Source organism: Bos grunniens, chromosome 28 (assembly GCF_055505025.1).
Source record: "Bos grunniens cultivar Pamir isolate PY7600 chromosome 28, Bosgru_T2T1.0, whole genome shotgun sequence".
Classification (NCBI taxonomy): Eukaryota; Metazoa; Chordata; class Mammalia; order Artiodactyla; family Bovidae; genus Bos; species Bos grunniens.
The window spans coordinates 14,690,484-14,714,397 of NC_141192.1; the positions used below are offsets into that span (position 1 = coordinate 14,690,484).

Below are 23,914 nucleotides of genomic sequence, written 5' to 3' on the forward strand. Positions count from 1 at the left end.
AGAAGACTGAGCGCCAAAGAATTGATGCTTTCGAACTGTGGTGTTGGAGAAGATTCTTGAGAGTCCCTTGGACTGCAAGGAGATCAAACCAGTCAATCTTAAAGGAAATCAGCCCTGAATATTCATTGGAAGGACTGGTGCTGAAGCTGAAGCTCCAATACTTTGGCTACCTGACACCAAGAGCTGACTCATTAGAAAAGACCCTGATGATGGGAAAGTTTGAAGGTGGGAGGAGAAGGGGACAACAGAGGATGAGATGGTTGGATGCCATCACCAGCTTGATGGACATGAGTTTGAGCAAGCTCCAGGAGATGGTGAAGGACAGGGAAGTCTGGCATGCTGCAGGCGATGGGGTCACAAAGAGTGAGACATGACTGAGCGACTGAACAACAACAACATATGCAACATGAGAACAAAATCCTATTATTAAATTCTAGCCAACGCTCTTAGATGAGTACTAAAGGCTCTGAGCCTAAGACCTGATCTCTGTTTAAAAAAAAAAAAAACTTACCAAGTGTTAGGAAGGTATTAAAGAGAGACCAGCACCAAACTGCTGCTTTTTCCTGGATGAACCAAAAGTACTGCAAGCAAATTGAGAAGGAAGTCACAATTCCATTGTATGAACCCATGCCAGCAGACGCTCTGTCTGTGTGCCATCTCAAACCATCTTGCACGAATGTAGATGCATATCCCACTTTGGACAATACTGGTTTCAGCACACAATCTTGAAGGTCTCCACTAATGCTCTACTACTCTGTGACTGAAGATGAGTGGAGGTACCCATATAAGAAGAGAAGCAATGGATGTAATAATTTTGATGAGACTGAAAAAGGATCTCTCAAGAGTAAATGAGAAACAAAGATCATCATAGGGAAGTAAGTAAAGGGATGATGGTGTTAATGACCATGAGTACTTACTATAGGCAAAGGGTCATAAGTAATTTCATCTTCACATCTTTTCTTTGAAGTAGGTAAAAAAAAAAATTTAACATCATTATTAAGATACAATGAGCACACATAAAAAACTGCATATTTAACATAAATGATTTGATGAGTTTAGACATATCCATACTCCAAGGTTCTATCACCATAATCAAGGTAATAAACATATCCCACCATCTCCCAAAGTCTCCTTGTGTCCATTCTTTGTTTTTTGAGGTAGATACAATTATAGTTCTTATTTTAAAGATGAAGAAACATCAAACTTAGCTAAAAAAAAAAAAAAAACAATGTTCATTATTTGGCATAAGACAATTGAGATTAAATGTCTCCCAAACATTTTGTCCATGACCTAAGATAAGACATAGTAGGTTAAACCATATGAAATTCCCCATATTTGTCTTTTACCTACAGAAATAGCAATTTCATATGTTCAAATTAACGCATTTGGATCCAATATACAAAATATATACATACACATATATACACAAGTGTGCATGCTCAGTCACTTCAGTTCTGTCAGCTGACTCTTTGCAACGCTATGGACTGTAGCCCTCCAGGCTCCTCTGTCCATGGGGTTCTCCAGGCAAGAATAATGGAGTGGGTTACCGTGCCTCCTCCAGGGGATCCTCCCCACTCAGGGAGTGAACCTGCATCTCTGGTCTCCTGCATTGCCAGGCGGGCTCTTCACCACTAGTACCACCTGGGAAGCTCATACACACGTATACAGAATACAAATATTCTGACTGGTATATATACAAATACAGAATACAAATATTCTGATATGTATATGTATGTGTGTATATACCCACAAATGTGTATATCTAGTATGAAAGCTTCATAAACCAATATTTATCCTAATTATGTGCCATAATTAAACCTCTTAATGGCTTTATTTTAAAAATGAAAGTTATATCAAACATTTTAAAAATTGAACTCTGATATTTTCAATTCTTTTCTATTTTTATAATGTTGACTACACCCCACTAAACTGATTTTACAGCTAACAGGCTGCAACTCCCACCTTGAAAAACACTGAATTAAAAGAACTCTAATCATAACCAGGAAAACGATGGAGTCACCTTGAGCCAGACAGCGGCTGGCATTTCATGCTACCCCTCAGGTTGTAAACAATGAGAAGTTTAGCCCTAAATGTTTGCTAAATAAATAGAATTTCTATAATGGGATGGCAAGAATTGCAAAAGAATGCAAGTTGCAAAAGAATGTACAAATTCAGTTGTGTAAAGGAAATATAAGGGAAAACAACTTTGATAGATGTCTATTTTATTTTCTTAAATTGCTAAAGAACAGTAAAAGCCTCTATTTAAATATCTGAGTATGAAGCTAAGTAGCAGCAGCAGCTGCTGCTGCTGCTGCTAAGTTGCTTTAGTCGTGTCCTACTCTGTGCGACCCCATAGATGGCAGCCCACCAGGCTCCTCTGCCCATGGGATTTTCCAGGCAAGAGTACTGGAGTGGGGTGCCATTGCCAAAGATAAGTTTAAAAAATTCAAGGTGGTTTCCTGTTGGGAAAGGATTCAGAGCTAAGGAAGAATAGGACATGGAGTGGAACTCATTTTCATCTAAGTCTTAAGCATAAGGATATTATTTGACTCTTTAAATCACATTCATGCTTTACTTTGAGAAAAGTTATTTAATCAAAAAATTCAATCCTAATGGCAATCCAATGTAATGGAGAAAACACTAGATGGAGGCCCTGAAGATCTGTCATCTACACGGGGAGTTCAGGAAAGCTACTTGACCCTTTGGGGCTTTGCTTTCTTCTAAAGTAAAACATAGGATTAGAGTTTGGAGCATCTTCTACCCATAGTATTTTAGGACCCTGTGACTATGAAATATCTGGTGGTGATTTTCAGATCATTTTAATGAAGGGACACTGCATTCCAAGATTATCCAAATGAAAACTCCCAATTTTGCACATAAAAAGTCAGACCAGGCTTAGGAGTCTCACCACAACAACTCAAATAATCTCAGTGCATCCCCTTCCATGGAAGACAAGCCACTCGGGTGCGTTACTCCTTCTCAAGTCTGGCTCCTATCCTATCTCATAAATTACAATTCTATATATTATACTACTTTTTTCACGCTAACCAAGTGCCTTTCTTGGGGTTTCTTTCTTGAGTATTTTCAGTGTAGAGGCAAAATTTACTTGAATAAAACCATAATTAAATCTTTTAGTGGCTGTATTTTATTTCAGAAGATAGGAATTATTGAACATTATTTTTATTGAACCGTCATTTTTATCTTAACTATGGTTTAACCTCATAATCTAATTATTTTTTCTAAACCTACTTTGCAGCTAATGAAAGAAAGTTATGAAAAATTAAATTACATTATAAAGCATGAAGCAAGTGTAGCTATCATGAGACTCTCAGATTGAAAAACTAGCATGAACTAATTCTACACTGTTGAAAAGCCAGAATTTTTTCACCCATATTAAAAAAAATTAAATAAAAAGAAGAAACCTCTTTAAATAGAGTAATAAATCAGGGGATACTAATTCCTGTGTGTAACTTTCAAACCAAGGTTAAATCATCAGAATAGAATACCAACTTTTCAATCACAGCAGAAAGAAGAATCAACCCTACAAGGCCAGCTGGTAAGGTCTCTGTCAAAGGGATTTTTAAAGAACTACTCCCTCTCCCCTCTTGTCTGACTTTTACAGCATTTAGTTTTCAACTCTAATATAATATTCTTGCTTTCCTTTAGTTTAGGTCCTAAAAGCTTCAAGTGCCATATCAGATTTAAGTCCCTCAAAAGCATGGCACCCATGCCCTGCAAAACACCTTTATAGATAAATAGCTTAAAAATGATTGATAACTGCATTCACAGTGGCAATTCTTTGCACCATTAGGAATCCTGTGGGCAACACATTCAAGAATTATCTAAACTTCTGACAAATATTTTGAGTCTCTGCATATAGGGACAACCCTTGCTGCAAGTCAGCAGAAGCTACAAAATGTGTGTGTGTGTGTGTGCGTGTATGCCTAATTTACACTTAGATTTTCCTGAGTTCTGACCTCAAAACTCTGATCTTAGCAAAGACAGCAAGTAATCCCTTCTTTATAGTAGTTTAGATGAAAAATATTTAAAGTCATTTTACAATTTACCCCTTAAGTACAGGGAACAAAGACCACCAAACTAGTTGTAAGGAGAATGCAGTGGGCTGGGATTTTGCTGTTTTGGTTTGTTTAAACAAAACACCTCCACCAGACTGATACTAAATCATGAATTTAATGACCTCTCAACTAACTTCTGTGAGCATGTACACTGTATAAAACATTAGGTACAATGAAAGGTACAAAAGGAATTAACATGCTTCTGCTCCCAAATGAAGAACTGTTAGTCTAGCTGGTGGTGACATGTAAAAATGAACAGAGACCGAATACAGTATCTCTACAGAGGAGAAACTTGGCCAACAACTGAACAAATGCTTTAACCAAGTGATGACATTAACATCACCAGGAAAAGCAAAGTTGAGATCACGACCCCTTGAGATAATGGGATAATAAACCATCTAAGGTGATATTTTCCCTGAAAACCCATAGCCCAATCTAATCATGAGGAAACAGAGCAGACCATCCCAAGTTGAGAGACATTCTACTAAACAGCTGACTAGTACTTTTCAAAACTGTCAAGATCATGAAAAATAAAAAAGGTTGAATTAATAGACCAGAGGAGACTATGCAGACACAACAGCAAAACACGAGGCGGTACCTGGGAGGCAGAATCAGCTGCTGGAATGGAAAAGGGCATTTATGGAAAAATTGATGGAATCCAAATAAAGCTTGGGGTTTTAGTTAATCAGGTTACAAACTTGTTTTCTTAAATTTAACAAATGTACTCTGCTGATGTGAAAAGACAACACTGAGGAACTGAATTAGAGGTTTATAGGAACTCTCTGTACCGACTTTGAAATTTTCTTATAAAATTAAAGTTATTCCAAAGTTTATTATAAAAAGAAGTCAATTATGTGACTTTCACTCTGATTAACACATATGCATACACACACAAATACACCCATACACAGAGAGAAAGAAGGTAAGTAAAATAGGTCAGTAAGAGGTACAGGGGTTTAAGACACTAAGCTTACATTCAGTCTTATGAAACTGCCATTATTTGACTATTTTCAACCTAAAAACCAGCATTTTCATATGAGTCAACCTAATAAATAGCTGTGGGCTGGAAGACCTCATGGTGAAATGTAGCCCCTCCAGGCTGGATATGAAGGGAACTGGAGATAGCAGGCAGCACACACTGCAGAAGGGGACAGGGCGAGTGAAGGCGGGAACACGCCCGATGTGGTCCGGACGGGGCGGGCATTCACCTGTGTCAGGGGGCAGGCAAGTGACTGCTGTGGGCAGGCCCTGAAGTTTAAGCCATGACACAGAGCCCGGCCTCCCAGTGGCCAGAAACGTCCTCTGGAAGAGCTCTACAGCCGCTAGTGACACTGACTCATGACCGAGTCCTCCTGCACTGATGCCTCGTTCTCTAGCCCGGAGTGAAGTTTGAGCATAATGGAAGGATCAGAGAAATACAGTAAGTCCCAGACACATGAACAAGTTCTGTTCCAAGAGTGTCTTCATAAGTCCAATTTGTTTCTAAGTCCAACAAAGTTAGCCCAGGTACCCGAATAACAAAATCAACTACATAATACTGTACTGTAACAAGCTTATAATACTTTTCACACAAACAATACATAAAAAAACAAACAAAAAAAATACAGAAAATATTTTTAATCTTACAGTGCAGCTTAAAAATCTTACATTTTTAATCTTGTACGGTGTTACAGTACAAGAGTTGGCAACAGGGGCACCTTTGTTATCTTCGAAAGTCCACAACCTGAAGGTTTTTATGTAGGGGACTTACCGTACAAATTGGCAGATTAAGTCCTCACTCTGGCTCTGCCACAAGTGTGGTGAGAATCCCTCAACAAGTCCCGTACTCAGCCTCCGTCTCAGATCCCACCCTGAAAAGGAGGGGAAGTGGAGGATGGTCTCTAAGGCCTCTTCCAGCTCTAAGATGCTAACTCCAACAGGGGATGAAATATGTTTCCTGGCTCTCGGGAGCAACATGTGGTTCACTCGAGTTGAGAGAATGATGCAGGTCCGTGAAAGCAAAAACACTGAGAATAAAAGGGCTGTGTTTTTATACACAAGAGTCTATTCTTTTATGATACATGTCTAGACCCCTCTAAATATTTAAACAACAATACTGTACCAGTATGAAAACTCTCTAAATCAGGCTCTGTGGTTAAGGAGGATATATGAACAGATGTGATCTTATTAAGGCCCTAATGTAACTCACAAACAATTTGTCATATCTGACGGGTATTGTTAAATTATGTCCACCTGCCAGAGGCAACCAGAGAAATTACCAACCGCCTTTATTCTGCTTCTACTCAAAATTCCCTAAAAAACTCCTGTAGATGTGTCCAGGATATGTATTTTTTAAAGCAGTAACCTAATTGTCACCAGCACATAACAGCCAATGTCTCGCAATTCCTTTTCATGTATATTTTATTTATTATGGGCCCAACTGTTTCAACACCCTAGTGGTTTAACTTTAATGTAGCTCAGGAAACCCCCTAAGTAATATCACAAAATGCTTAACATCTGTGAAACTTGGACCCAAAAATGTTACAATTTTTCCGTTGGTTTGGGAGAGGGAGATGGGGGTGGGGGGGGGCGGGGCACGCTGGCGAGGGTTTTCAGGAACAATCCGGCTCCAGCTCAGTTTTTATCGCCTCACAGGCAGGAAGAACATTTCGGGATTTACCTTACTAAACACTCAGAATTATTTCAAACCATGAAATAATGAACGCCATGCCTGCTTCAAGTCAGTTTAAAAATGAACCCACTTCCTTTCCTTTCTCTAAATATTTGCCTCATCTCTCCTTCTTGCATTACAATATTTTAATTAAGTAAAACAATGAAAAAAGAGAGGGAAAAGAAAATGAAGTGTGAAGCATGTGGCCTATTTCCCAAGCTTTTTCAAAACTTCTCAGAGCTCTTTGGTCTCCAGTGGTGTTTGAAATATTCTTCACCCCACTAAGGAAAGGATGAAAAATTGATCTCCTCCAAACTTCAAATACTGCATATTTCTACAACTACAGACTGCAAGAAAGAAAGGCAGGCTTAGGAGATACCAGACCAAACAGGAAGCAGTTCTCAGAGGGACTACAGCTCAGCTCAGGCAGTTCCATGGGCAGTGTGTGTACACAGAGCTGCTAGGAGAATAAACACCAGCTCTACTTCTGAGAAAAATCAAAGCCAGTCCTGGAGAAACCGAACATGGGAGTCAAACCTCAGTCATTTGGATTAACTTGTAGGGGAAGGTCAAGTTGGATCAACACAAAGCCTTGAGAGTAAAGGGATTTGCTTTGTTTTGTTTTGTTTTGTTTGCAAAATGCAAGTGTACTCATTTCAAGGTTCACCCGGATCCATCCTTCTGGCTTTGTTTCTCAGCAGCCTCATCCCAATTCCATTGTGCATGAACCATTGGGCTCTCACTAGTCTCCATGCAGACTGTAAACCTCCTTCCCCCTTCTCCTGAAATGTCCCATCCCCGCTGTCAACTCGGTGAAGTCCTTCTCAAGTTTCAAGGCCCCACTTCCAAAGTCACCTCGTATACACAGAGAACAGCAGGGATCCCCCAGCACTTTGTGCATACCTGTAAGACGGTAAAGTGGTTCTCACCCTGCCTGAGTGGCATTAAAACCTCCCAGAGAACTTTTCAATAAAACGCTGATCTCCCACCCCATCCAGAACAATTTTGTTCTGAGCATTAGTAAATTTTTTTCAAAGCTTCCCATGGGATTATATCATGCAGCCCAGACTGCAAACCTTTGGTACACACCGAGTTATCACACTGAGTACCCTGTACCCCAGGAATAGCGAGGCTCACCACAAGGCTTGTCAGCAAGGATGGAGAGTGTAGATCCTTTGGGACGCTTCTTTAAGAGTAAGGAATGTCACGTGATTTCTTTGTCCTCCTTCGGGTGAACATCATCAACAGCAGTGCACCTCCCACCCACCTCCAAAAGAGGGTAGAGGTCTAATCAAAAGTGGGAAAAGACTCCCTAATCCACCTCCACTTAACTTCCCACTGCTTCCCCAACAGTAACCTCTCTGCGACTTTTGTGCCCTGGCCCCTTCCTCTCCAGCTAGTCCAACTGTGTGGCTGATTCACAGCTTGCTGACCACTTGCTCCCTTGAAGCCTTCTCCTGTCCACTTCACTTTGCAGGGGTTTACCCTCCCACTCCAGGCCACTTCACTATGCACCTGTCCTTAAGTGCCTTGATTGGTTAATGATCTCACGGGATGAGTGTATGTGTATGAAAAGCTTTGTTGTGGAGAGAGTACGGAAATGTATATCTTACAGAGATTTTTAGCTCCTGCCCATAGGGCTCACTATGTATAGCAGGCATTCCACATGTATTTGTTGACAGAACCCACAGAGCTGGCCCTCTTCTTTCCAGGCCAGGTTGTGGGTTCAAAAAGAAAGGTAAAGACTAAGAACTGTTGTTGTTCAGTCCCTAAGTTGTGCCCAACTCTGCGACCCATGGACTGCAGCACGCCAGGCTTCCCTGTCCTTCACTATCTTCTGGAGTTTGCTCAAATCCAAGTCCACTGAGTTGGTGATGCCATCCAACCATCTCATCCTCTGTCACCCCCTTCTCCTCCTGCCCTCAATCTTTCCCAGCATCAAGGTCTTTCCCAATGAGTCAGCTCTTTGCATCAGGTGGCCAAAGTACTGGAGCTTCAGCTTCAGCATCAGTCCAGAATACTCTGGGTTGATTTCCTTTAGGATGGACTGGTTTGATCCCTCAAGGGACTCTCAAGAGTCTTCTCCAGTACCACAGTTTGAAAGCATCAATTCTTTGACGCTCAGCCTTCTTTAGGGTCCAATCCTCACATCCGTGCATGACTATTGGAAAAACCATAGCTTTGATTATATGGACCTTGGGAAAATGGACTGGTTAAAAATTGGGAAAGGAGTATGTCAAGCCTGCTTATATTTATTGTCACCCCATTTACTTATATGCAGAGTACATCAGGCAAAAAAGACTAAGAACAGCACTGCTCTAAAAATCCACATCATAAACATCACAGCAAATAGTCCTTGGTAGATAGTATTCGAGGATGACTTCCACAATCTTTGCCCTATGGTTGTACTTCCATGATTATGTCAAATAGTAAAAGTGTATTTGCAGCTACAGTTAACTTACTCATCGATTGGCTGTAAGATATAGAGAATTAACTAGATAATCCAATCATGTGAGCTTTTTTTTTTTTTTTAAAGCAGAGATTTTCTCTGAGAAAGTCAGAACCACTTGATGTGTAAGGAGGCGTCAACAGCAGACGGACCTTACTTGAAGAAGTGGCGTCGGGGGAGAGGGGGACCTGAGGAAAGAGCCTGAGAATATTCTCCAGAAGCTCAGAGTGAACTCAAGCAAACAGCCACCAAGAAAATGAAGACCTCAGTCCTGCAAAGATAAGAAACTGAATTCTGCCAACTCCCTGAATGAGCTCAGAAGTTGAGCTCCCAGACTCTCCAGGTGAAAAATGCATCTTGATAAGCATCTTGATTTCAGCCTTAAAAGACCTAACCCAAGAACCTAGGCAAGACTGCCTCCCTTACAGATAATAAACATTAAATAAATAAATGTCAAGCCATTAAGTTTGTGGTAGTTTGTTACAGAGCCACCCCCAACCACTGCCCTCAAACTGGTTAGACGAAAAAAGTCCCTCTTATAAATTAGCAAACATATCTTAATATCCTGATTAATTACATTCCACATATATGAGAGGCTTCAGAAAGAGAAAAAAGAGTAGACCAATGCAAGGTACCCTCAGTGTGCCTCTCACAACCCATTCTATTCTTCTATTGAGAAAGGTGGTAAACTGTCATAATGTCCTCCACATTAAGTCCTATTAATGAAAGCCATTTATGAATTATTAGCAACTGAATAACAAATCATGTCATCTGTCTCAAAGGTTATTTGCTGAGTGCGGTCTGACACTGACCAATAGGAGTTGGAATTCTTAGTTGCAACTCCCTGAGCCTGACATCTGGAGAGTACCCCACCCAGCACAAGATAACTATTCGACCCTTGATGTAGGGATGAGGGCACCCTGGTGCCCATGCCAATCTCCTAGGAGGCCAACAGTCTTCCTGCTTCTTAGCCCCCCACCTTGCCTGGTGACAGATGAGAAGCAGGTAGTCACACGGGGGCTCTTGGTGAAGCATTCCGTACACTGGCTCTCATGGGGTCTCCCTAGATCCACAGATCATGCAGGGGCTCCCGAAAGGCCATGTGATCAGCCTCAAGGACCCACCTCAGGGCTGAAGGAGGATGAGCAGCTGTGACTGCCCAGCCCCACCAGCCACCATGCTGCCCGGTAATGCCCCCGGCATACACAAGCTTTCCCAGAAGCCTTTCCTGAAGTCACCTGCCAGCCACCACCCCTCGCCAGCCTGCTCCCGTCTGTCTGCGTCAGCATTTGTCTGAACACCGCACCTCCATCATCCATGGGGGAAATTGATGACAACGGCAAGGCAAAGGAATGTAACTACATCCTATTCTAAAAGCACACATTTATTTTATTTTATTTGAGAAATGTATGCATAATGTATGGCTGTACATAAATGTTTTTACAGAGCCTCTTAAATGATTTACCATGAGGTATGTGTTGATTATAATCTCTGCTTATTTAAGAGGGCCCTGTTTACCCCCATAGTAGTTAATACATTGAGACAGGTTTCAACTAACTGTGACACCCGTAAACAAAAGTTACTGATCTACCTCGTGAGTTATAAAACTTGTAACATGCTGTAAACAGCTCTGTCATTTTATTTAGCATATTGCATTGTGTGAGCCGCCTTATTTATCTAGTGGTAAATCTTTATGTATCAAAAATGCTACAGAAGGCACAACAGATAAATTACAGACAGACACTAACATCTGACTAGTTAATCAAACAAATAGGACATGTAACAAAGAGAAAAGCTATAAATATTGACAACAAGCTGCTTCAGTCACAAAAACATTCAATACTTCAGTTCTCAAGTGTGAGTTTTATATCAGTCCCCTGGAAACAGTTTGTATCCTCCAATAAATTTTTACAGTTGATTCACCTGCCTGATACCCCTCAGCCATTTCCTTCAGAAGCTGTCAAACCCGCCAACGATAATATATGGCCCGACCAACAAGAACAGCTGTAGTCATTCTCTCTGCAGGTTCTCGCACCCTGTTCTGCATAAAATAATACATCAAGATTAATTGATTTCCCGTCAGTCTCACAGAACAGAAAATTAATTTTCATGTAGCTATTTTCCCCAGCATATGAATTTTGTACATGGCAAGTAATTTAAGTTTTTAATTATTCATGAGCGAGGAGGGAGTGGGGGGGAAACATGAGAAACTGAGCTTTGCCGAACCCCCAAGGCCAATCCCTGGGCCTGGGTTTGTGCTGAGGCAACAATAGCATTCGCTAATGCCCATATAAATAATATATGTATTAACATACATCTTAGTACAACACCAATTTCTCTCACTCTGACCCGAGACTACCAGGTCACCCTGCGGTACTCTGTCAAAGTCGCCGGGCCGGCCACATGTGACAGGCTGTGGGAAAACACAGGCCGCGGCCGCCATGCTGGAGTGACCTCTGCCGGCCCCTGGGCGGCGGCCGCGGGGCCCCCGCAGGAGAGCAGGTGATTTAACGGGCAGTGTGTGACGCGGGACCAAGCACATGTTGCTAATCAGCCAGGTGCTACCTCAGCGAGCCTTCCATTTGCAGGTGCCACTGACTTGTGAACGAGAAAAATGTAACCATAAAAGAGAAAGCGAGCATGGGACTCGCTCAGGCCCCATCTTTCACAGACGCTCTGCAGACCAGCGTGAGCAAAACTGTCTCCTCGGAAAGGAAAACCGCCACACCGTGAGCACCTCTGGCAATCGAGAATGCTTGCTCAAATGCCAACCAAAATGCTCCCACAGTGCCTCCTTAGAAATTTCACTGGCATACTTCGTAGAACCTGCCAGACAGGCAAATGTACGCCACCCGCCTCCAGTCACGGAGCTGGATTTAACCCCGTTAGGACCGAACACGGGTTTGGGCTGCTTCACCTCATGCGGCACTCTTGGGCATGGAAGCAGTTGGCCACTGGAGTCAAGAATTTGGGGTCATTGATTATTGATTGATGCCCTCTTCCACCCTGAATATGATCTGGTGTGAAATCAGGAGATCACTATAAACAGTTGACCTTCTCCCAGTTAAACAATGAGACCCCCCCCCCACCACTGTGTAATAATCAGGCAGAGGACAGAATCAAGTCATGTCACCAAATTCATACAGGCCACAGGGAATCCAAAAGAGACACAAAGAAAAGAGAAACTTCTCTCACCCCAATGAGAAGTAGAGAAAGAACATGGATCACGTTATTTCTGAGAAAAGAACCTGGCTTGGGTAACCTGAATAAGCAGCTCTAATTTGGGGCCCTCGGTGGCTCAGCCTGCAACGTGGGAGACTTGGGTTTGATCTCTGGGTCAGGAAGATCCCCTGAAGAAGGAAATGGCAACCCACTCCATTATTCTTGCCTGGGAAATCCCATGGCCAGAGGAGCCTGGCGGGCTACAGGCCAGTGGGTCACAAGGAGGCCACACAACTAAAGCCAGGAGCACATGCACACGCCCACCCATAAGGCAAAGGCCCCACCAGTAGGGGGAGCACTTGGTAAGGAGGAGACAAGTGGAGAAGGTCAAAAACAAAAATGAAAGGAACTCAAAGGAAGCCACACAATAACCCCAAAAACCACAAAAATTTACCAGAGGAGGGTGGGGCTGGGGGCAGGAATGATTGATTCCCTTAATTGAGGGAAGGAGTTAAGTTGGATGAGAACTTGGTGAAATATTAAGAAAGGCATGAAAATGGAAGTTTCTACGAACATTCTTTTTCTTTACTGTTTTTAACAGCTTCTATAAATGACCACTCTAACCAAAACCAGAGAGTCATCAAAAACTGCTGCTTTGCTAGCCATGCTTCATGCTGGAGGCTGGCACAAAACCGGGCTTCCAGTGTTTCCGTCATAAAACCTGTTTCCCCATAGCCAGTGAGACCTGTGAGAACTCACTTTAACCAGAAAGTTGGCACCTGCGCAGCAGCAGAGCTTACATTGTTTTAATACTGTTTCAGAATAGGGCTTCAGGATTCTATTTCTATTACCTTGATGGCTCCAGACAAAAGGGTAACATGATACATCATGTCAAGCAGCTAATTATTCACACCAAAGACCAGCTCATCAACTTCAGCTGGGTTAAAATTAAAAGGAGGGGAGGCATTCTCCATTTTTTCACGTGATGTATTTACAAAGGGAGGTTCAATGAAGTTTGCTTAAGTTTTTGTACTTCTGGGTTTCAAAACAAAACAAGATGAGGAAATTAAATATAGTGTTGAGACCCCAACAACAAAGGCCGTAGTCAAGTGCTGCCAAACAAACCCAGGTCACAAGCTGCAACAGTGTCCATGGCCAAGAAAACACGTCCAGGTCCTGCTGACCTTCTTGACTTGTCCATGGCCACATTTCTGGGAGCCACCCAAGCCTCCAGCCCAGCAGTGATGCGGTAAAACCACAAGCCCCAAAGAATGCCAGGGAAATTCTCAGCTAATTACTGCTCACAGCTCAACGTGACATACTCCCTACTTTGCTGAGAGTTCTGCCATCCTGGTAGACTTGAGAAGTTTGACAAAGCAAAGCAGCTAAAAAGAGTGAAATAACTCAGGCAATCAGGTGATAACTGGTGTGTGTGTGTGTGTGTCTGTGTAGAGAGGGGACATGGATGGGTTCAAGGGAAAAGTATCCACCATGGAGCTAAAACCCCCATCAGCCAAGCTCCCAGCCCAGCCCCGCCTTCCCCACACACCCAGGAGCGCTGCACTTGCCATCTGCATGGTAACAAAGGTGCATTTCAGTTTATACCTGTGTTTGTAGGTTTTCTTCATCAGATGGGGAGGAGGAGGTTTGCTTTATCTCATTTTAAAAATAATCCTATTGAGAACATAAATGAACTCATTATGCACACCATAAAAAAAAATATATGCGTTGGCAATTCTGTAACTAAAAACGTAAAAAACTTTTGAAGTCGACGCTGCTACTGGCATAGCTTAAAGGTCTTTGTTTCTGTAAATTCAATTGAGTGTTTCTATTTCTAAGTCTGGCAAGAGGTTCTAATTATTGTTAGAAGCCTAATTAGCATTTAGTATTACATTACAACAACTGCAGCAAAATTGTACCCATTCTCCAATAAACAGTATTCACAGTATGCAATCAAGCCGCTGTACCGAGCAATGAGAATTAATAGCACCGCACGACAATGGTAAATCCTCCATCTCCCGCTGTGTGTGTTTAATAATTTTTCACTCCTTCCAGATTGTTCCCATCAAGCACAATTCCCAAGGTCCTAATCAACCACCCTCCCCATCAATACTACACAGAGATCTGAGCACTGAAAATTATCTGCAATTTCAAAAAGTGCTTTGTTGCATTATTAGGCCACTGACCTAAGAGGTAATGGGTAAATAGTTTCTGAAAAATGTCCAAAGCACAACATAAATTAAAGCTTATAGTCTTGCCTGCTGTTCTCACCATAGCTATAACTGCAAACTATTACGATTTTTACACAATATTCCTAACTATAATTTTACACCATAATATTGGTGCAAAGCGCCAAATGTTCCACTTTCATGTGTCTTCACTTACTAAACGAGGAGGAGAGTTTGGGGAGGAAGCTGATGTATTTGGTCCCTTAGAATTACTCTTGGCCACCCTCTCTCCAGTCTTGCCCATCTGCCTACCTGCCCTCACACACACACACACACACACACACACACACACACACACACACACACACACAGTTTACAATTAACGTGTAAGCAACTTACAGTGATCAAAGGTACAAGGTTTTTCTAAGAAGTTGTGTGTATCAGGCTTTCTGCATCTCACAAACGTGAGTAGGTTCATGGATTTAGGGCATGATGTTTCAGAGTGGGCGCAGGGGAAAACTGGGAATCTCAGCTGAGAGGACAGCTTATAGCACCTTCTATTGCCTGGTGGCAAGTATAACCACATCATACAAGACCACATCATACAAGACCAAGAGAGGAGAAACACTTTATTTCAACAAAATGAAAAGTATACTCTGCGTTAATATGAAGAAAAGTTTTTGACCAGGAAATATGGGACCCGGAGCTCAAGTCAGAGCATCATGCAGGAGCACGGGGCTCTCAGGGTGGCTAGCCTAGAGTCAACACACAACACATCACAGCAATCCTCGTCAAAAGAACACATCAGTACTAATCGAAGAGTTTGGGCTGGATGATGTGCTGTTGGTGATTATTTGTCGTACAAAGGAGTAAAGAGAAAAGGTAATCAAATTGAAAGGGAAGAGATTAAAGTGTCATTATATGCAAATGACATGATACTATATAAAGAAAATCCTAAAGATTTCACACAACTACTAGAACTGATCAACAAATTCAGTAAGCTGGCAGAACACAAGATTAGCATACAGAAATTGGCTGCCTTTCTTTACACTATCAATGAAATACCACAAAAGGAATGTAAATAATCCCCTTTAAAATTGCATTAAAAAAAATACTTAGGGATAAAACCTGACCAAGGAGGTGAAAGACATATCCTGAGAACTACAAAACACTAATTATGGAAACTGAAGATGATTTAAAGAAATGGAAAGATACCCCATGCTCTTGGATTGGAAGAATTAATATTGTTAAAATGGCCATACTACCCAAAGCAATCTGCAGATTTAACACAATCTCTATCAAATTACCCAAGACATTTTTTACATAACTAGGAACAAGTAATCCTAAAATTTATATGAAGCAAAGATATTTCTGACGGCTCAGCCCAACTTAACCAAGTCAACAGCTGAGGGCTTTCCCTGAGCAAAGCTAGATGCTAAATTACCCGGGGGTCAGCCATACTTTACCAAAGAAAATACATCTTGTTTTGCCATTACACATCATCGCCCCTCAAAACAAAAGACATTCACATTAGTAGGTTAATGCCCATCAATGTCTCAAGATTAATGACTTACTGAATAATACACCAAGTGTCCTCCAACAGTGTAATAACACTCTATGCCTCAGTCATGCAGTCACTTATTAATCCATTCAACAAATATCTTTCAAGTGCCCACTACACTTTGAGGCACTTGGGATACATTGCTGAACAAGGAGGGCAAAGATTTCAGCCTTTGTGGAACACGTATTTTAGCACAAGGTACACGAATCATCTCCAAAAATTTCAATAAATAAGTAAATTATATCACATGTTGGAAAGTAATCAGTGGTAACAGGCAGTAGTAAGGGAAGAAGAAAAAGACCAGAATACGAGGATCAGGAACTTCAAAGAGTGGAGACTGTAGTACAAAATCAAGTGGCCAGGGTGGGCTTCTATGAGAAGGTGATTATTTGAGCCAAGACCTAAAAAGAATGAAAAACGCTTGGTAAATGCCTTAAATCGCTAACATTTCTTCTCCTAATTCCAGGCACCCCCTTCACCGTATTTTCTGATACCAAGATCCATTGATCAGCATACTGAGTGGACAGGCACTCCTGCAGGACAGTAGCTGCGTGGCAACATGGCACAGCAGCCATGGGAACAAAATCTATGTCTCTAATCACTTTAGTATCCCAACAAGGAGCACTGTGCCTACAAAAGAGCAGGTACCCAACAAACATCCAGAGTCAACGAGCACACAGTGATTTGACAGTAACTTGTTTCTGTACTCACAGCACCCGAAATGATCCCCTAAATAAGGGTATAATTAATATTTTATGAATAAATTATCCCTCCCCCCAGCTTCATGGAGATATAACTGGCATACAACATATTACAAGTCTGGGCTTCCCTGGTGGCTCAGATGGTAAAGAAGCTTTATGATTTAATATATGTATTGTAAAATTATGAACACAAGAAGGTTAGTTAACACACTGATCACCTCACATCATTTTAATTTATGTGTGTGAGTGTGTGTACGTGTGTGTGTGTGTGGAGAACTTTAAATATATACTTTCTCACCAAATTTCAAATATATAATATAGTATTGTTAACTATAGTCACCAGGATGTACATTCCATCCCCATAACTTGCTCATCTTATAATTGGAAGTTTATACCTTTTGACTACTTCACCCATTTCCCCCACCAGACCACCTCTGCCAACAACCAATATATACTGTTTCTATGAGTCCAGTTTTTTTTTTAGATTTTACATAAAGTGAGATCATATAGTATTTTTCTTAGTCAGATTTATTCCACTTAGCAAAATGCCCAAAAGGTTCATCCCTTTTGTCACAAATGACAAGAATTCTTTATTCTTATGGCTGAATAATATTTATATACATATGTTTATAATGCACATATATAAATATATGCATATATACATTTACATATATACACACATATATTCTCACGTTTCCTTTTCCCATTCATCCATCAATAACTTAGGTTTCCGCATCTTGGCTATTATAGATAATGTCACATTGAACACAAGGGTGCCAATATCTCTTCGAGGTAGTTATTTCATTTCCTTTGGATATATATGCAGAGGTGCAGTTACTAGGTCATATGTGAGTTCAATTTTTATTTTCCAAGGAACCTCCATACTGCTTTCTATAGTGGCTGAACCAATTTACATTCCCACCAACAATGCAGAAGAGCTCCTTTTTCTCCATGTTCTTGCTACCACTTATTTTTTTGATAACAGCCATTCTTGTGGTTTTGATTTGCATTTTCCTGATAATTATTGACGTTGAGCACTTCTTCATGTACCTGTTGGCCATCTGAATACTTTTTTGGGGAAAAAAAATGTCTATTCCGGTCCTTTGTAAATTTTTCAATTGCATTATTTGCTTTTTTGTTACTGAGTTCTAAGTTTCTCATATACTTTGGATACTAACCCCTTATCAGATAAGTGGTTTGCAAATATTTTCTCCCATTCCATAAGCTGCCTTTTCATTTTGTTGATTTCTTTTGTTGTTCAAAAGAAGAAAACAGGGATTTTTTTTTAGTTTGATACTGTTCTACTTACAGATTTTTGCTTTTGCCCCCTGTACTTTTCATGTCATACTCATGAAGTCATTGCCAAGATCAGTATCAAGGAACTTTTGTAAGTAAATAATATAAGCCTCCAGTTTCATTCTTTTGCACTTGAATATCCAGTTTTTCCAACGCCATTTATTGAAGAAACTATTTTTCTCCATTAAGTATTCTTGAACTATGAACTATGCTCAGTCGCTCAGTCGTGTCCGACCCTTTGCGAGTCCGTGGACTGTGGCCCACCAGGTTCCTCTGTCTATGGGATTTTCCAGGCAAGAATATTGGAGTGGGTTGCCATTTCCTTCTCCAGGGGATCTTCCCCACCCAGGGATCGAACCTGGCTCTCCTGCATTGCAGGTGGATTCTTTACCATCTGAGCCGCCAGGGAAGTCTGTAAGTATTCTTGAGCCCTTTGTCAAATACTACTTGTCTGTATGTGGATGGGTTTATTTCTGGGCTTGTGATTCTGCTCCTTTGGTCTGTGTGTCTGTTTTTATGCCAGTACCACAGGGTTTTGATTACTACATTTTATCAGAAGGTGTGACACTGCCAGTTTTGTTGTTCTTTCTCATGATTGCTTTGGCTATTCAGAGTCTTCTGTGGTTCTATATAAAATTTAAGATTGTTTTTTCTACTTTAAAAAAATGCCATTGGGATCTTGATAGGGATTGCATTGAGTCTATAGATGACTTTGGTATGGATATTTTAGTAATAATAATTCTTTCAGTCTGTGAGCACATAGTACATTTTATTTATTTCTTCAATTTCTTTCATCAGTCTCTTATAGTTGTCAGTGTACAGATCCTTTATCTCCTTGGTTATGTTTATTTCTAAGGGTTTTATTATTTTTGATGCTATTATAAACAGGACTGCTTTCTTTCATTCTTTTTCAGATAACTTGTGTATTAGTATATAGAAATAAAACTGATCCTTGTGTGTTGATTTCATATTCTGCAACTTCATTGGATTTATTAGTTCGAGCGGTTTTGGGGGGATCTTTGGGATTTTCTACTAATATATATGATTATGTTATACGCAAGCAGAGACAATTTTCTTTCTTTCTTTCCAATTTAGATGCCTTTTATTTCTTTTTCTTACCTGATTACTCTGGCTATGACTTCCATTACTATCAGACTAAGACTGGCGAAAGCAGACACCCTTGTCTTGTTACTGATCTTAGAAGAAAAGCATTCAACCTTTCACCATTGAGTATGGTGTTAGCTGTGGGTTTGTCATATCAGCCTTTATTACCTTGAGCTACATTCCTTCTATACCCAATTTGCTCAGAGTTTTTTTTATCATGAATGGACACTGAATTTCATCCAATGTTTCCTGCATTGATTGAAATGATATGATTTTATCTTTCATTCCAGTAATGTGATATATGACATTGCACATATTGAAATGCATATACTGAACCAAACTTGCATTCCACAGATAAATCCCATTTGATCACACTCTATGATACTTTTACTGTGTTGCTTAATTTGGTCTGCTAGTATCTTGTTGACAATTTTTGCACTGATATTCATCAGAGATACTGGCCTATAGCATTCTTTTCTTGTTGGAAGAAGATCTTATCTGACTTTGTTGGCCTTGCAAAATGAGTTTGGAGATATTCCCTTCTTTTCACTTTTTTGTTAAAGTTTGAGGAGGATTGCCATTGATTCTTCTCTAAAGGTTTGGTATAGTTCACCATGACACCATCTAGTCATGGGTTTTCTTTGTTAGAAACTTTATGATTACTGGCTCAATCTTTTGTTTTTGGTCTGTTCAAAGTTTCTATTTTTCATGATTCAGTCTTGGTAAGTTGTATGTTTCTAGCAACTTTTTTCTTCTAGGTCAGGCAAACTGTTGGTATATAACTATTCATAGTAGTCTCATGATCTTTTGTATTTCTGTGACATCCATTGTAATTCTCTTTTTCATTTATAATTTCACTGATTTGGGTCCTTTTTTTTCTTGGTTATTTTAAGGTCTTATGCTTTATCTTCTGAAACAACTTAGTTTCATTAATCTTTTCTATTGTTTTCCCGTTCTCTATTTCATCCATTGCTGCTTTCATCTATTATTTCATTCCCTTTGGTAACTTTGAGCTTACCTTGTTCTTTCTTTGGTTCTTGAGGTGTAAAGTTAGGTTGTCTAAGATCTCTCTTTTTTTTTTGAAGGATACATTTACTGTTATAAAATTCCATCTTAGAACTGACTTTGATGCATCCCATTAATTTTGATACACTGCGTTCCCATTTTTATTTGTCTCAAGATAATTTGCAGTTCCCTTCTCTTCTTGATCCATCGGTTGTTCACAAGTGTGCTGTTTTGTTCCCACATATCCGTGGATTTCTCAGCTTTCCCTTGCTATTCAAGTTTCACACAACTGTGGTCAGAGTACACACTTGATACAATTTCTACCATCTCAAATTTGTTGAGACTCGCTTTACAATCTAACACATGATCTCCTCTAGAAAATGTTCCATGTGCACTTAATGTGTTTCTTCTCCGGTTGGATGGAATGTTCTGCATACGTCTATTAAGTCATTTGGTCTACAGTATTGTTCAAATCTGCTTTTCCCTATTGGTTCTCTGTCAGGATTATCTATCCATACTTAAGAGTGAGGCATTCAAGCCCACAACTATTATTTCATTGCTGTTTATTTCTCCTTTTAGTTCTGTTAGTGTTTGCTTTACACATTTGAGTGTTCCACTGTTGGCTACATAAATATTTACAATTGTTATACCTTCTTAATGAATTGACTTCTTTCTTATATAACTACATTCCTTGTCTTTTTTGACCAGTTTTTGCTTGAAGTCTATATTGTTTGCTGTATGTATAACTAACCCTGCTTTCTTCTGGCTACCTCTTGTTTGAAATAACTTCTTCCATCCCTTGACTCTCAGCTTGTGAGCAACATATCATTGGATATATGTTTTCTATCCACTAAGCCATTTTTTTAATTGGAAAAGTTAATCCATTTATGTTTATGGTAATTACTGATAGATAAGGACCTACTATTATCGTTTTGTTCATTATTTTATGGCTATTCTCAAGTTCTTTGGTTCCTTGCTTCTTCTCTTGCTACCTTGCTCTGTGATTTGATGACTTTTGTGGCAGTATGATTTGATTCCTCTGTTAATCTTTTGTGTATCTGCTACACAAAAGATCTTTCTGGTTACCACATGTCTTATATAAAATATATTTATAAAAATAACATCATGGACTGTAGCCTACTATACTCCTCTGTCCATAGGATTTTCCAGGCAAGAGTACTGGAGTGGGTTGCCATTTCCTTCTCCAGAGGATCTTCCTGACCCAGGGATCGAACCCAGGTCTCCCGCACTGTAGGCAGCTACTTTACCATCTGAGCCACCAGGTAAGTCCTCTTAGAACTGAAAGGAAATGAAAGATCCTCTGCTTGCAACAAAGAGGCAATAAACCTAGAGCAGAAGTGATACTTTCAAGACTACAGTCCACCTCTCCTAAGTACTCATCATATGACTCTTTACTCTTCAGAGACAAGACAACACGGTAGAGTATCTCAGAGGATGGCAGTTCTCTTTATCCCTCCAACATGGCCCTGTTGGTTGTTCTCTGTCTCCCCATGTGTATAACCTTGGTTCCTCAATAACCACTACTTATTTTCCACTTTGGGCTGAGTCCTACTATTTTTAACTTTTTCCTTACTCCTCCAGGTTCATATCATCTAAGCAAACCAAATATAGCATTTGACACAAGGGGGAAAGCAGAAGACAACTGAATACCCCATAGACAGTCAAAAGAAGAAGCAGCTTGCTGTCTTGGACTTATCAACTAACATATAAATCCAGAAACCCTCTCCTTTGTGTCTCTTGGACACGCCAAAGATCAGAGTCAGCTTCAGACAAAGCTAAGAATCCTAAAGGGAAAGCGTTTGAGAAGTCTCCTTCTTGAAAATTCCTATTTCCCAGAAGAATGTTGACAAGGAAAGTCCATTTCTGCACCTTCCTTAGGCCTCATGATCCATCAGCTACTTTGGAATGACAAATCCAGTGGTATACAGAAAGCTCTGGTTATCTCCAACATCCTATCCTCCCCCACTCACCACCACCCTCCTTAAAGACAAAGAACATTATAAGATGAGTCTGTTTCTTGAAGGAAAATTGCTACCCTCCTCCTTAATAACTCCTCAAGAAAGAACTTTCCTCCCACTTCCTTTTCTTTCTAGCAAAAGCAAAAATAACTAAACTTCAAGGTAAGAAACTAACACATGATCCTTCATTCTGCCTCAGTCATGGGCATCTAAATAAAGTCCCTTAAATTAAAAACAAATAAATAAATAAGAAAGCCCCACTAATTTTTGTCCACTCTGTATATGAAAACAAAGTCAAACTGTAGCACCAAAATAGAAAGGCTAAGTGAGCTTGCCCATGAAGTTAGGGCAAGGAGATGAATAACATGTTTATAGGATGGGAACAGTTTACCTGATGATGACAGATAAGCATGAAAAGTATGACAGTGACAAATGTGAAACATACAAACTCCTTCTTAGGAAAGTTCTCACTCAGCAAGAGAAAATTACACAAACTTGCTGGCCTTTCTTGGATGGTAAGACATGGGAATCAACTCATAATAATTGTAATAATAATAACAATAATGACAGCTACCAATTATTAAGGGCTTACCATTGTGCTAAGTACGTCCCATGCATGTTCTCTTCAAAGTTGGGAATCTGGCAGTGGCCTGGGCATGGCTGTCATAATTACTCATGGGGCATCAGCAGTTCATCAAAGCATAGACCAAGTATTCATTCTGATCCATTCCCAAGAGACTCCTACACATGTTAAAATTTGAGACCACTGGATCATTAACACTGGTCCAAATCTAAGGTGATCTTTGTGCCTGTAATTCAGGAAGCATGGATTTGTCTTTAGATTGGGAGCCATGAAGCAGTCTTCCAGTGCATGTCCACCACTGACAGCAAGGCTCCTAAGCCTGAGCTAGAGGAGGCCGCTTCGCTGAGCCGCCTTCAGCCTTCCTTAGGCTGTGCCTTCCCCCCATGGGATACAAGGCCTAGGAACATTTCGGAGTACATCGTCTACTTTCTAAGATGCATTTTGGGTATCCAGAATTCTGCCACTCTCTGCCCAGATGACCCAGAGCTCACTCCTATAGCTGCACATCCCTGATCCATCCTGCAAAAGTAAACCAGTGTCCAACCTTAACATGAGAGATGGTTCTTTATGACGAGCTGAGAATGGACATGTAGGAGTTTCCAGACACAGATGCAATAGGCTCCTTACAGGACAAGACAGCTAGGGGTACACAAGAAGGGGAACAGGCAGTGGACCCAGGGTAGGCTGTGTTCATGCTGCCATGTTCCAGCTTAAAACCCCAAAGAGGTGAAGAATTCTAAACTGAAATCTGGAATTTCAAGTCATTAATTAAAACATGTTTTTCATGACAAGAAGATATAACATAATTAGATATATGGTATGCAGCCTTCCACTTGCACTCAACCAAGAATCTGTAAATGTTAGGAATAAATCTGACCACTGTCTCGCGTTTCTCATCGTGGTTAAGACTCCACGCTGTTTCATGCTTCCTCTTCAACACAGGCGTGCCTCCCTTTAAGCAAACCCAATAGTTGGGTGTCCAGATTTATATAAAAAGACACTTTTATACCAAAGACACATTTGAGAGTAGGTGCCCCATTTACTAAAGGATCCCATTATTCAGCAAACTCCCTTGATGCATTTGGTTGAACCAACTGATAAAAATTCATTATTACTGTTGCTTAGTTGCTACGTCATGTCCAACTCTTTTGAGACCCTGTAGACTACAGCCCTCCAGGTT

The 23,914-nt window shown here is 40.4% G+C and overlaps 1 protein-coding gene across 2 annotated transcripts in view; it reads right to left on the minus strand.

The window, feature by feature from the left end:
* LRMDA (leucine rich melanocyte differentiation associated) overlaps positions 1–23,914 on the minus strand; it is a 1,316,517-nt gene that overhangs the window by 980,964 nt on the left and 311,639 nt on the right. The window contains exon 1 of one of the 2 annotated variants that reach the window (XM_086381848.1): positions 5,827–6,119. The exons of the other annotated variant lie outside the window; for it this stretch is intronic. Within the exon in view, the coding sequence (XP_086237974.1) occupies positions 5,827–6,032 (206 nt within the window). The 5' untranslated portion in view covers positions 6,033–6,119. Of the gene's footprint in view, positions 1–5,826; positions 6,120–23,914 lie in introns of those variants that run through there. 2 annotated transcript variants of the gene reach the window in all.